Source organism: Giraffa tippelskirchi, chromosome 8 (genome assembly GCF_054371585.1).
Source record: "Giraffa tippelskirchi isolate mGirTip1 chromosome 8, T2T-mGirTip1v1.2.pri, whole genome shotgun sequence".
NCBI classification, from domain to species: domain Eukaryota; kingdom Metazoa; phylum Chordata; class Mammalia; order Artiodactyla; family Giraffidae; genus Giraffa; species Giraffa tippelskirchi.
Window position 1 is genome coordinate 123,490,167 of NC_137282.1, and position 14,694 is coordinate 123,504,860.

General features: G+C 53.3%; 1 protein-coding gene across 1 annotated transcript in view; it reads right to left on the minus strand.

The window, feature by feature from the left end:
* LRRC1 (leucine rich repeat containing 1) overlaps positions 1-13,918 on the minus strand; it is a 131,113-nt gene extending 117,195 nt beyond the window's left edge. Inside the window, exon 1 of the mRNA XM_081519855.1 lies at positions 13,627-13,918. Within this exon, the coding sequence (XP_081375981.1) occupies positions 13,627-13,785 (159 nt within the window). The 5' untranslated portion in view covers positions 13,786-13,918. The remainder of the gene's footprint in view (positions 1-13,626) is intronic.
* Positions 13,919-14,694: the final 776 nt, after the last annotated feature.

The window sequence follows — 14,694 nt, forward strand, 5'->3', positions numbered from 1 at the left end:
AGCACACCGGCCTGCTGGCTGCCTGCAGCCCCTCCAGGGACACCGGGCACAGGCTGCCCTTGGCTGAGGTGGGATAGAGCAACTCCCCACACTGCGGCATCAAAGGAGACGTCCAAGGATTTATGTATCTCTGCTACCCCAATAATTTTTTTTTCAATGCAACAGATGTTTTTTCGAACATTTCCTGTGAATAAGACACTGAGTTCCCCAGTGCCTGAGACAGAGATATATAAAACAAGTCCCTGATGGCAAACCAAGGGAAACAGATGCATGGCCAACTCTAACCCTGAGGAACAGCAGGAGAGAAGTGGGCGGAGTAGTGCTGGGGTGGGGGAGACTGGGGGGCGGGGGCGCACGGAGATATGGGTGTGGCTGCAGAGCCGGGAGGGCTTCTTGGAGGAGGCAGCATCTGTCCTGGAGAAGAGATTTCTAAGCAAAGTGCACAGCACCTACAGAGGCATGGAGGTCTGGAAGACGCGAGGCCACTAAGTCAGAGAAAGTTAGCAATGAAAGACCACAATCAGAAAGTAGGAGAAAGTATCCAGCACATTTGAATTTGACCACTTAGAAAGTAAGTCTATTTGGTAATTAAATCTTTGTAATATACTACTGACATATTTTTCTTCTCTCTCAAATCTCCCACACACAGTGTGAAGAAAACCTAGGGAAAACATTGACATGTCCAAGCTTTCCTTTTTTAAAAACAGAAATCATTCCCACCAGAGACGTTTTCTGAGCAGACAGCCTCTGTGCTTCTAGCAGAAGGCATAGATTAGGGGCCTCCCTGGTGGCCCAGCGGCTAAGACCCCGAGCTCCCAATGCAGGGTTCGACCCCTGGTCAGGGAATGAGATCCCACATGCCTCAGCTAAGACCCGCAGCAGCAAATTAAAAAAAAAAAAAAAAAAGACAGAGGGTTAGACCAGAGAGAGGTCACCAGAGGATCACGCCTGCCAGAGCCAACAGGCAGGCGCCATCTCTGCCCCACTCCTGGTGGAGCACAGCACCCACGCCCACCCCACCCAGCCCTCGGCTCCCTGCCACCCTCAGAGCCCAGGCCCACCTGTGACTGAGCACCGCCCGTACCCGGCCCGCCCAAGACTCCGCACACCCGTCCCCGGCCCGCCCTCCAAGGAGCCGCAGGGAAGCCTGGCCCTTCCGACCTGCTGAACCAACCCTGCCACCGCCTTCCTCCCGGCCTCCTGACACACGAGGGCCCCAAGGGCCCCTGTCATTCAAGGCATTAGGCTGAGACGCTCGTTCCTTGCAGTCACGAGTATTCCAAAGGCACTCCTGTTTCCAGGGGGCTGAAAGCCCCTATGCGGGAAAATGACCAGCGAGCTGAAACCACCTCTTGGGCGACACTCACGTTAGACCTACACCCGAAAATCAAAATCAAACATTCTAGAATACACACATTTTTTAAAGACCACGTGAACTACACCTCACAAGCAATTACCCTCTGCTCCATCTGCCTGACAAAGGCATCTTGAAGGTAAGCTGTAAAGAGAGGTGGGCAGGGGTGAGGCTGAAGAGTGGAGGGTGGGGCGCTTTCTCTTGACCTCTGTGTAACTTGAATGAATCACCACTGTTAACAGAGATTACGTGACACTCTCCTCTCCTATCTCTTGCCATTTTGGAATGAAGATGTCAAAAATCAAGGTGGGTGAGTCACGGTAACACACTACTAGGTAAGGTGCTTCTCCTACCAGACACACACAGTTTCTATCAACCTAATCGTATTAGCATCCATGGGCAGCAGCACTGGGATGTGTATAGTTCATCAGCACCTCTCTGTGATTCTGACCTTTCAGTCAAGACTCATAACTGCCTCATAAGCTAATCACTTGATATCACACTTTGAGAACAGAAATCGATAGTATAATAACTGAATAATCGGGAGCAGAATTGTAACGGGCACACTCCGAGGACAAAACCAGCGCTCATTTTCTCTCCTGAAGGTAAAAAATGCAGCCCCGCAAAATGGGCACCACTAATCTTCTTTGAAAGATTATGCGTGAATAAGCACATTAATATTTGGTGACCTAATTCTCAAAACAGTATTTCAGCTCAGCGCTCTTTTTCTAAACAACTGCAAAAAGAACCCAGAGCAGACATAACTCCTGGTCCAACATGGGGCTTTTGGCGCCCACAATGTGGTCTCTGCGTGTGTGATCCTGAGGAAGGATGGTCTGGGAGTGAGGGATACTGGCTAGACCGTCTCAGTCTGACCCCCGAACTCTGCTGTTTACTAGCTGTGTGACTTTAGCAAGATAAGTCATCTGTCTGTACCTCGGTGTCCTTGGGAGTATGATAAAGCTATTTACATAAAAGAGCTTCCCTGATGGGGCCAGGGCAAAGAATCTCCCTGCCAATGTAGGAGACGCAGGAGACACGTGTTCGACGCAGGAGACACGTGTTCGATCCTGGGTTGGGAAGATCCCCTGGAGGAGGAAATGGCAATCCACTCTAGTATTCTTGCCTGGAGAATCCCATGGACAGAGGAGCCTGGCGGGCTACAGTCCATGGGGTCGCAAAGAGTCGGACATGACTAAGCATGCATGCATCTATGTAAGAGGAAGTTAGGTTCTCTGTGAGGACTGAACAAGTTCATCACGGGAACTGTTTAGGCAAAGCACAGTCCAGGGCCCATTGCTCAAAAAATGCCTGCTGTCTTTATTATAATTATTGGTATCCAGGCTTCCGCACCTAAGTCCTGGGTCTCGTAAACACTTTGCCACACCCTAACTCAAGGATTTACCAGTTCCTACACCACTATACACCCTTTCCTGGTCCTCTCAAACCAGAGAAGGCTCTGACAGCCCCCCAGCTGATAAAACCAAAAACCTGCATTCACACATCAGCAGTCCTGCTGACTTTACCCCAGTATAAACCTCACCATTCACTGCTACCACCCTGCTCCACCCCCTCATTGGTTCTCCAGGTCTCTCTGCTTCTGTGAACCTTCCTCCCTCGACATTAAACTCCCACCCGCCAGCAGAGCAAACTTGGTAAAACACAAACCGAATCTCTAGGGGCTTACATCTGCCATACTTTCAGTTTGTGGGGGAAAAAAAAAAATCTGAAATCATCACCAGGGTCTCTAAGACCCACCAGCATCTTCACCTTTATTTCCCACCCACCTCCCAACACACAAGCCACTCTGACCTTCCTTCCGCCCACAAACACCCCGAACTCATCCGGACCTTTGCAAGGACGTGCTCACTGCACACCCAGCTGCCACACAGCACCAGGGCAAAGGTCAGCTCCTGGGAGAGGCCTTCTCAGAATAAACAGAAATCTCTCCACCACTCTCGATGGCATTTCCCTGTTTGGTTTGCTTTATAGCTTGGATCACTATCTGAAATTCTTATCTGCTCTTCCATTTACTGGCGGACTCCCTTACCTGGAATGGAAGCTCCGTTAGGACTTTGCTGGGCAGAACGAAGCCCGGAAGGCAGACAGCACTCAGTAAAGATGCTGAGTGCGCAGGGGAGTAGAAGGGAGGGTCTGCCGGGGCCCAGCAGATAAGCAGCCCCCAAAGCCCACTCCTGAACCACACCCTCTGGGAAGCCTGACACCAGTGTCTACTCAGGAGAGCAACCGACAGCGGAAGAGCAGAAGGCTGCAGCTTCTGATCCTAAAATACTCCTCAAAAAGCCAGCTCAGTCTGATATTAACCCACAGACATTCCTTAACGGTCAGTCCCCAACGTGAGTTTCCCAAAGTACAATCTCTTGGGTGGATGCTCAAACCAACCCAGAGTGAAGTTTCAAGCAACCGCCTCTGAACCGGTCGAGTTCATTTCAAAAGGAGACAAACTGCCTCAGCTGATTGGCCTATCTTACATCACTTGTAAAAGCTGGGAGAATGCAACCGACACGGGAAAAAATTCGGTGTTCAAAGGTTGCTGGAGGGTGTGTATGTGTATGTGCTTTAACCAAAGAAAATCTGCTGATCTTTTCCCCTTAATTGGTTCTGGGAATCAACAACTGACCACAGGAGGGTAAGCGTTTGGAACAGCTTCTCCTTATTATCGAATCCTTGATTATAATGATTAAGCCTCGACTTGTGGTTCTACTAAACCTCACTGAGCAACCTCCCAGGTCACGTGCACAGCTGGGGCCCACTACCCTCAGGTTAAGGCTGTGGCGTGGAGTCATAAACTGTCATAAAACTAGCATCCAGGGAGGCCAGAGCTCAGAAAGACCTTGAACATCACTGATAGCACCCCTTCATGACTCAGACAAGGAAACTGAGGCTCCAGACATTATGCACACTGTCCAAGGTCAGTGCTAGGGTCCGTGAGAGTGAGCACCCGAGTCCAGGGCTGTGTAATTGTGAGATCAGGGCCACCACCCAGATGCCACCCATACAGGCAAGGCTGTGAGAACGCCCAGCTCTTCGTAAAGTAACCATCGGTAAGTTCGATTTACGGGTCTGGCCCCAACCCATTTCCAAATCCACTCCCCAAAAGGGCTGAAAACATCCGCAAGAATGCTGCTCTAATATGTCTTAAAAGCCTGCTTTGTGGGGCAGCAGGAATGCAAAGAAGACAAGGTATGTAGCTTTGGTGGCGGACAGAGGTCATTACAAGGAGGTCATTACTTTGACACAGGTATCCCCAGAAACCAGACAGGAGGGAAGGGAAGGCTGCCAGGGGGACAGGAGCTCCTGAACTTCATCCCACGGGAGGAAGACCAGGGGGCAGACAAAGAAGCTGAGAAAGAGGAACTCCTGGGAGACAGAGCACAAAAATGAAGACTCAGAGCCATGAAATGACAGGCAACCCAGGGCAGCAAAGGGCTGCTGAGAAGCAGGTTCAGGCTGGGAAGAGACGGGAGATAAGGAGGAAGATGCAGCCAGGCTGCGTTCCGCCAGAGAGCAGCCACTGCGGGAGGGAGCCACCCTCACGCCAGGTCTCTCCCACCAGGAACTAAGACAGGATTCGACGGAGACGGGGCAGAGGTGTGTGGGCCTCTCCCACAAAATAGCCAAGAATGATGACAACGCCCAGCAGATTTGACTGCGTGCTGTCTATGGAACAGACACTGTTCCCAGCACTTTATACACAGTAACCCATGACATCTTCACACACGTGAGGTTGAGACTGTTAGTCCCTTTTTCCAGATGAGCAAACTGAGGCCCAGTAAGGCTGAAGAACTTGTGCCAGGCATAACAGCTAAGAAGTGTATCTCCTAACCACCCCACACACTTTTCCATCAAGCAAGAGATCCAAGCCGGCACCAAGACGCCAACAGGAGGGTCAGAGGGAGGTGCGGACCCATGTAGGCTTCCCAGGCCCCACACCCTGCTCACCACCTGCCTTCCTGGTCCAGAAACCAAGTCAGTTCACGTTGGGAATTCCATGACGCCAACCTCTCTGCCCAACTAAAGCTTCAGGCTCTTGAATGCAAGCATCAGACCTCAGTCTTCCGAAGACCCAGAGCAAACATCTGACTGACCAATGGAAAACCAAGGGTCCTCCCAGGTCTCTGGGAGAGCGCCCAGCCACGGAGAGAGGGGGCAGAGATGACAGAACCTGTCTCCCCGTGTATTTTTCCAGCCCCAGGAGGACCTGGAGTCAGGAGTGGGAGAAGACAGCCCACGTTCACTCTGCTCTGACCCGTCACCGTGCCGCTCTCATCCTGCATTTCTTTAGCTGTAAAGTGAGTCGATTTCTCCAACCCAACGTGTATTCAAAAATAACAATCCTTGGACTGCCCTGGTGGTGCAGAGGATAAGGATCCATCTGCCAGTGCAGGGGACGAGCGATCAATCCCTAGTTGGGGAAGATTCCAGGTGCTGAGAGGCAACGAAGCCTGTGCGCCACCACTACGAAAGCCCACACCTAGAGCCCACGGTCCACAACAACGGCTAGAGAAAAGGGCCAAGCAGCAATGAAGACCCAACGCAACCAAAAATAAATAAGTAAAATTTTAAAATAATAACCTCTGACAACCTAGCAACACCTGTTGAACTCTGTAAAGTGTACATCCTTTCACCTAACAATTATGCACCTTGAACTTTATCTTAAAGAAATGTCTGCACAGGTGTACAGAGTAATATGGACAAGAATATTCAATCTAACATGAATCAGCGCTTCAAAAAACTGGAACAATTCAAATGTCCAGCGATAGGAGAATGGTGAAATAAATCACGCTGTACCCAGTACAAGGGAACCCAGGGCGCCAGCATCTATGCTAAAATACACCTACACATATTGACACAGCAGATGTCCAGGGCAGGGTGTTAAGTGCAGAAAAACCAGTGGGTGAAGCAATTTATACGGTAATTTACATAGAAGTGATTTATGTAGGAGCCCTCTTTTCAAGAATGATAAATAGATGCTGGTATGGGAAGAGAAAAAGTAAGAATACAACCTAAAATTGTTCATGTGGGGGCTTCCCTGGGGGCCTAGAGGTTAGGAATCAGCTTCCGCTGCAGGGGGCACAGGTTCAATCCCTGGTGTGGGAACTAAGATCCCACTAGCTGCATGGATGTGGCTAAATAAATAAGTACACTAAAAAAATAAATAAAATTGTTCATGTCTGGTATTACCTGGAAGGAATTAAAGAAAAGTCACATTTTTCATTCTTTGAGCTCTTCTACATGTTCAACACATAACAAACAGACAAAACAAGGCCGTGTCGTGGTCAAAGTCAGGCAGGTTGCACTAAAGGCACGAGCCTCAGAGGCCTCCCTATCTTCCACATCAGGTCAGGCAGTCAAGAGCCCAGGTCACATCCTCAGAGTTTCAGCAGCCCCTTTCCAGCCTTCACCGTTGCTAGTCTGTCTCAAGCTCCCCACATCCACCCCAAGTCGGCTGACAGCCCCTCCAACTATCTGTCTCCCAGAAATGGGCATGGATTGTGGAAAGACAGGTGATGAGGACCATCAGGCTGTAGAAGCCACACTTCCAGGAATCAGTCTGGAATGTACTACAACTAGGCGTAACACCTTCTGCCTGCTACATGACAAATCCATGCCCTGTGGTTCTTGGAAACAGAAATACCAAATCTCTCCCAACTGAGTCAAATTCTTTGGGATCCAGAAGTCACAGCCTAGATAAGGAAATTCTTCTAAACTCTGATAAGCAGGAAAAAAAAATTCATATCCCATCTGACTTCTAGAAATTGAGTGTTTTACACTAAGGCACATACAAACACACACACACACACACACACACACGATCAGATCTGCTGAAATACCACGTGCAACGGTAAATTACCACCCCGTCCTCTAAATCATACCCGAGAGAAAGTAAATGGACATCCAGCAGTTTCTCCTCGCGTTAACTGAGATCTGGCCCATGATCTCACTGCCCCCATAACTATCACAGAAAGTGGAAGACAAACGTCTAGCCCTGTGTTCCCGGGGAAACCCTGAAACGGGCAAACTTCCTTCAGACTTCTGTGAGCAGAGAAGCCCGCAGCCTCACTGGATCCACGCCCTGGTAAGCCCAATGTCTCTGGCCATGGCTCGGCGGGACCGTGGTTGAGATTTTTGTCATCACTGCTGAGAACTGTTGACACTGTTATTTCTGACCGTGCTCCAGTCTTGCTCGACCACCCAGGCACCCCTCGCTCTGGCTACCTGGGAAGGACAGGCTCTGGGGACCACGACAGGTCTTCTCCTTCCTTCTAAGGTGAGGATCACCCCCCTGAAGCCTCCCCTCCGCCCCCCAGAGGGAGCGCCTCTGAGCCGTCACAGGGCCAGGCCCCGCCCCCGGGGCAAGTGACAGGGGGCTGGAGGCGGGGCCTGGCCAAGTTCCCTGCATGAGCCTCCGCCCGGGCGGACTCCTTAAATACGTCTCAGTGCCCACGCGGGCAAAACTGGAATTATAAGGGCTAAAGTGAGTGGTGATTCCATCTAAGGGAAATAATTTCTAGAGAGCACTTAATGCAATGTTTGGCGCTCATTCAAATCTCAGTAATTATTAAGTAGCAGGGACTGAATATTTCTAATCAAAGACCCCACAGTGTCCACCAACTTAGGGCAAATCACACCCCCCCTCCAGGCCTCAGTTTCCTCACCTGTAAAGTGGGGGGTGTGGGTGGAGGGAGGAGAGGCGGGGGGCTGAGCTAACAAACAGAGTCAGGACACAACTAAGTGCTCAGCTGGGTTAGGACAGGCTCTCTGCAGAAGGAGAACTGGCTCCCTAAGGAGAAACAGGTCAAGCTCTAAGGGGCAAGCGCTCTCTTGGACGCCCTTCCTCCTGGGCTTGCCTTAAATTATTTTCACTGTAATGTTACTTGCTGTGCTGTGCTTAGTCGCTCAGTCATGTCCGACTCTTTGCAACCCCATGGACTGCAGCCCTCCAGGTTCCCCTGTTCATCGGGATTCTCCAGGCAAGAATACTGGAGTGGGTTGCCATGCCCTCCTCCAGAATAACGTTACTTAAAGTCTGTCCAAATATAAAGCTTTATATGCTTTAGCCCTTATAAAACTATAAAGTGAGACGATGTAAAAATCAGATTAAAAAAAGCAACAAAACGAGAACTCAGCATGTACGGAGCACGACAGGCGATGATGACTCGATTGTGTACCACGCACGGCTGCATGTGTATGAACTACACCACCACCTCGAAGCAGGCTCCCAGGGGCCCTGCACGGCTGCCCACCACGGGGCTGGGACCCCTCAGCCACCCATCTGTCGCTCTCCTCTAGCCAACTGCCCTGAAACTCCTGTCCATGAACTCCCAGCGCTCATCTGATCCCAAGAGATGACTTCTGCATTAAGTCCACATCTGTCCTTTCCACCTTGGCTACAACTGAAAGGGTGCACAGGGGAACATCGGAAGGAAATCCCTATGGCACAACGCACTTGTGAGTTCACCTAGATTTTACAGAATCTATGATGCCTTTAATTATTACTTAAAAGGATATTAAAAATTTAACTTTTTTTCCCCCCAAATTCCCAGGAAATTGCCTTTAAACTCCAGTTTAAAAGACACCATTTCCTCAAAAATCAGGAGAATATTTTACTTTGATGAAAGAAGAGAACAATTGTATAAATATTATAAATTTGTTGTATGAAAAAAAAACAGTTTCCTAATTTAAAGTGCCTTACCATAATATCCAGAAATCTTAAACATCGTAGACCTAACTGTAGGTGCTCCGCATGCATCCTCTCTTTCACCCCCAGAAACCACCCTATAAGGTAGACGTCACCGTGACATGGGAGGAAGCCAAGGCTTGAGGAAAGAATGCAGGTGATGCAAGAGCAGCCCCCGAACTGACGCCAGCCGCCTGGCCCCTGCTCCTTCCAGACCAGCCCGAGAAACGGTGCGACCCAGTGACGGGATGGATGGAGACAGGGTGAGTCCCTGAACCTGTGAGCCCGGACAAACCACGGGCCCGGCCTCCAGCAAAGGAACTGCTGGCGAGAGGGGCCACTGCAGGGGCCCAGACCCAAATTCAAGCACAGCGGGTTGAAGACAAAGCAGACTTATTCTCAACAGATCACAGCTGAAGAGCCTGCAGTCACATTCATAGAAATTATGTTTACAACGCATGAAGATGACTTCAGAAAGACAAGATAGTCAAAGTGTCCAGCATGAGGGAATTCCCTGGCGGGCCAGTGGTTAGGACTCACTCAGCGTTTTCACTGTTAGGGGCTCAGGTTCAATCCCTGGTAGGGGAACTAAGGTCTTGCAAGCCTCGCCGCCAAAAAAAAAAAAAAAGAAAGTGTCTGGCACACAAGAGACAGAGAGCAAAGGTAGGCGGGATAGGATACTGAACTCTGAACGTCTTTTCTAATTCCAACAGACCAGTGCACGGGAGAAGTTAGGTGTGGGAAGGGCGATCATGATGGTGAAGAAACAGCACCGTGTCCCTGTGACGGCGTGTAAGGATATATCCAGGCAACAGGCGTGCCCACGGGGTCCCAGATAGTGTCCTCAGTTCAGCCACGAACTGAAACTCCCCTGCCCACATGGAGCTTAAGCTCTGGTTGAGGAGACAAAGAATGAGTAAGTGAGGGGCCAGTCTGGAGTCAGGGGGTGGTGAGTGCGCTGCTGCTAAGTCGCTTCAGTCGTGTCCGACTCTGTGTGACCCCAGAGACGGCAGCCTACCGGGCTCCTCCGTCCCTGGGATTCTCCAGGCAAGAACACTGGAGTGGGTTGCCATTTCCTTCTCCAATACATTTAAGTGAAAAGTGAAGTCCCTCAGTCGTGTCTGACTCTTCGCAAGCCCATGGACTGAAGCCCACCAGGCTCCTCCGTCCATGGGATTTTCCAGGCAAGAGTACTGGAGTGAGATGCCATTGCCTTCTCCGGTGAGTGCGCTAAGGGCTAGGAAAAGAATAAAGCAGGATGCCAGAGAGAAGGAAGGGCGGGGGCAGATGGCATCTGGCAATCGTGGAACCATCAGCTGAGCTCTAAGAGGAGGGGACAAGATGAAACTCAACTCTTTAACCTAGAAAGGCTTGAGAGCACTCACTGCAAATGTCTGCTGCCTGGTAGACCAGGCCCTGCAATGGTCCAGAGAGACCACAGCAAACACACGTTTGAAGGCATCTGAGAATCGTGCACACGGAGGGGGAAACTGATGGTGTCAGGAACACAGAGAGGAAGGCAGGAGAGCCAGACAAGACCACTGCACCACGTGGACGACCTTCGCTTCTGAAGACCTGACTGTTCTCTGACTACATTAGAGAAGGCCAGAGGCCACGGCAGTGATGAGCTTCAAGGGACAAGAAGCAGAGGAGGATCTGCATCAGACTCGGCAACCTTCATTCAACAGTAGAACAGGGGTTTACTGAGCAGGACCCACTGGACACACAGCTCATGCTCCCAAGGGGCACCTCAAGGTGTCTCGTTAACATACATCCCAAAGGGATGGGGCTGGGCGAGGGGACCGGCGGAGGGGATGGGGTGAGGAGGCTGAAGCTGAGGACTCTGAGCCCCTGCAGCCACGAGAGGCTATCTGTGGGTGTGGCCACTGCTGAGGGCGCCGATGCAGGTTCAGCAAGAGGTCAGCAATTAGGTCAGTAACCACCACTGAGTCTGATGACTGGGGTACCCGCTCCACCCACACCCACCACACTTGTAGTAAAGTCACTGTCTCCCCACAAAGCTGAAAACTGCTCATAGGAATCACATTTTCTTTAATCTCTGTATCCCCCACAACTAGCAAAATCCTGGAGAGTCAATAAAGGCTTGACAGAGACCAAGCTTTCAATGACAAGAATAAACCAGAGGAGCTGAGTAACTGAGGGTCTGATGGGGGTGAGAAGCCCAAGAAGCCAGATTTCTGTTCAGCTGGCAGACGCGTGGCGGGGGAGGCAGGCGGGGGTGGCAACAGCGATCAGATCTCACTGGCTGAATACCCTGAAAGTCACTTCAATCCTGAGTTTCACTTTGGAAAATGAGGGGACTGGAGCCAATCAGAGGCTGCAGACCTTCAGGGAGAGGAGATGCTTTTCATGATGCCGAACGATGAGGTACGTGTGCACCTTTGTTGTTGGGGTTGGGGGACCAAGGCTGCAAACAAACTGCAGAGAGGAGAAAGTACCACAGGTATGGCCACCACCCTAAGGACCCTGGAGGTGTGCCAGCAAAAGGGGCCCTCTGGTGATGTGGGGGATAAGGGGACAGCGGCCAGGCCAGCAGTGAGCAGTACCAACGAGCCACTTGGATCTCAAAGACTGTGAATGAAACACCTGTGTTTTCAAAGCTGTTGCTGGAATCTGGCTTGTACACACCCAAGAAGGCAGGGAAGAACATTTTACACAACTTGAAAACTATAAAACTACTTTAAGAGCTGTAAGAGCAATTATCCATAAGCAAGATCTCTTATAACCTTTGAAAAGCCTTTTGTTTTTTTACCATATTTACTGAGGGTGATCCAACTGTATTTTTGAGCTTCTGAGAAGTTTCCATTTAGAATGAGTAGGAATACCTGACACATCCAAACCCCATAATTTCCCATACCAAGCTGAATCCCCCAACATTACAGAAAACCCACAAACGTTGTGGAAGGCAGTAAAAAGCCAATCCACTTACGGGAGATCTTCCAGTGCTACAAAGGAAAACAAACAAAAACACCACAAGGAGCCCTGAAACATTTCTAGTGGAACAGCTTTTCACTCAAGCTTTAATAACTTCATTCTGATGCCCTTGAAAAGCATTAAATTACATATTCCATATTTCTGGCAGTAGGAATGCCTAAAACTTATTACAACTTAAGGCAGTAAGTGAGCTCATGACTTTTAAGTCAAATTTAAGGCAGCTAGAGGCCAGATAAAACCATGTGTTTGAAAATGTCTGCAAAATAATAAATGCCAGAGGGAAGAGGATGGCTTTTCTGTTTCTAAGCTAAAAAAAGCTGGGGGGGGGGGAGCGCTTTGCAAAGATCCTAGTGAGGATAATCCCCCCTCAACTGCACAGAGCAAACCATCCAATCACTTCTAACCGGGGACCAAGGAAAAGTTAATCCAGGAATAATAACAAGACTTGAAATATTGAGAAAAAACACAGTTCTGTTTAAAACGCTCTGCCGGGCCGGAGGACGAATCGGGTCATTCTAACAGGCCAGAACACTTGACTGCCGAGTGTTTTTGTGACCACGTCTCGGCTCTGTGCTAACAAAGAGTTCAGCAGGAGGACGCTCGGGCCTTCAGGTCGGGCCCCGCTGCCAGCAGCCTCCGCACTTCCTGCACACCTTCGGATCAAGCACCCCGACTTCCTGCAGAGCCCTGGATGCTGGGCTACCTTCCTCCTTCGGGCTCTCTCAAGCTAAGTTTCCCTGGCAGGCTCGAAGCGTACAAGTTTCGCAGTCCCCGAGCGACCCTCCATTAAAGCACAATCAGCATATGTCGCTTCGACAGGTCTGGCCGGGTAGGGCGATTAATGTACGGCAAACAACTCAAGACGTAAATGCGACCCTGCAAAGCGGCAATCAGCAGGCTGAACGCCGCCGCTCCGGGAGCCCGGCGGCAAGGCTGGCCCGCCCGGCGGAGGCTCTGCTGGCATTCGTCGCGATTCCTTGCACGCAACAGGTCCACGCAGACCCGGGCACCTAGGCACCTGCCCACAGCTCCGCCGGGGCAGCCCCCGCCTACCCCGCCCCGCCCCGGGCGGCCGGTCCTAGAGCCCCGGCGGGCGGGCGGGCCAGCCACGGCTCTTCCCCCGACGAGGCCGGGAGCACATTCCTCGGGAGATGCCGAGATAGCACGGCCAGCCCGCGAGCTGCCCGCCTCCTCCTCCCGGCCCTGCCCGGGCCAGAGGGGAGCCGCGCCCCGGCCGGCGATCGCGGCGTGGCGGGGCCGAGGAGACCGGCCCCGGGAGCCGGACGCCGGGCCGGGCTCTCCCAGCCGGGCACCGTCCCGGGCCGCCTGGCCCCGCACTCGCCCGCTCACAGGTGCCGGGCGCTGGTCCCTAGATGTGTATCTAGACGGCGTGTCTGCACAGGACGTCTCCCCAAAGCGCACATGCTCCGGCGACCACAGCAGGTCGCTCGGGACAGAAAGAAAAGGAACTTTGAGGAGGAAGCAGCAGGTGAGCGCAGGTAGACGTCTTGCCCGCGGGACCTGGCGGCCAGGCCCCCAGGTGGCCCAGGAGACGGAAAGGGGAGCGGAAAGGAGGGGACGAGGCGGCGGGGCGCGCAGGTGAGGCCGCACTCACCTCCGGCAGCTCGCGGAGCTGGTTGGCGTCCAGCAGCAGCTCCTCCAGGCTGCGGGCGTAGCGGTAGACCTCCTCGGGCACGTAGAGCAGCGAGCAGTGGCGCCTGTCGATGGTCTCCACATGACGGTTGCACCGCCACAGCGGGATGCAGTGGAACATCGCCGCCCGCCGCCGGGGCCCGCGCCGCCGAGACCCGGGCTCCGCGCCCGCCCGGCGGCCGCGCTCCGCCCGCCGCGCACCCGCGCGCCCGTCGGCCCCAGGGCTCGCTCGTTGGCGCCTCGCGCCGGGCTCCGCGCTCGCAGCCGCGCGCAGGCACTTCGGAGGGAGCCCCGCCCACTCCGGGCCCCGCCCACCCCGTGCCGCCGCCGCCGCCGCCGCTTCCGACGCGCCCCGCCCACCGCGGGCCCCGCCCACCGCGGGCCCCGCTTCCGACGCCCCGCGGCCGCCTCGCCACTGCGCATGCGCGCCGAGGGGCGCGCGCGGGGCGCTCCCGCCCGAGGGCCGCTCCGTTCCGGGCTTTCCCGGCGGCCCGGAGTCCGAGGGTCTGCGCCGCCGCAGCCGGGCGCTGGTGGTGCGCCCCCGGCTCGGGCTGGGCCCCTGGGCGTGTCCAGGGAGCCCCTCTGAGGGGGTGCGGCGGGGAGAGGGGCGCGGCGGGCGGCGGGACAACTTCTGAGATAGCTGCGCGTATCTCACTCTCCCGCTCCCCTCGCCCCGAAACCACTTTCCCTTCCGGGGTCGGGAGGCGCCGCCCTGGAGCGTACCTTGCGCGCCCTGGGCGCCCCCGAGCTCCGGGTTCCGGGCGCGTTTGAGGCGTCTCTGCCGCGCAACTTTTCTGCCCCCCCGCGCCGGCATGCGCGATGCTCCGGCGGCCCCACAGGTGAGCGGGCCGCCCTCCGGCCCGCGGGCACCGCCTGCAGGCCGCCGTAGCGTCCTCGATAACCCTCGTCTCTCCACGCAGTGAAAGGAGACCCTTTTTACCAAACCGCCAAGGACATAGGCGTCAGGGAGTCTGCGAGACCCTCATAGAGGGGAGCCTCACTGGTGGCTCAGAGGTTAAAGCGTCTGCCT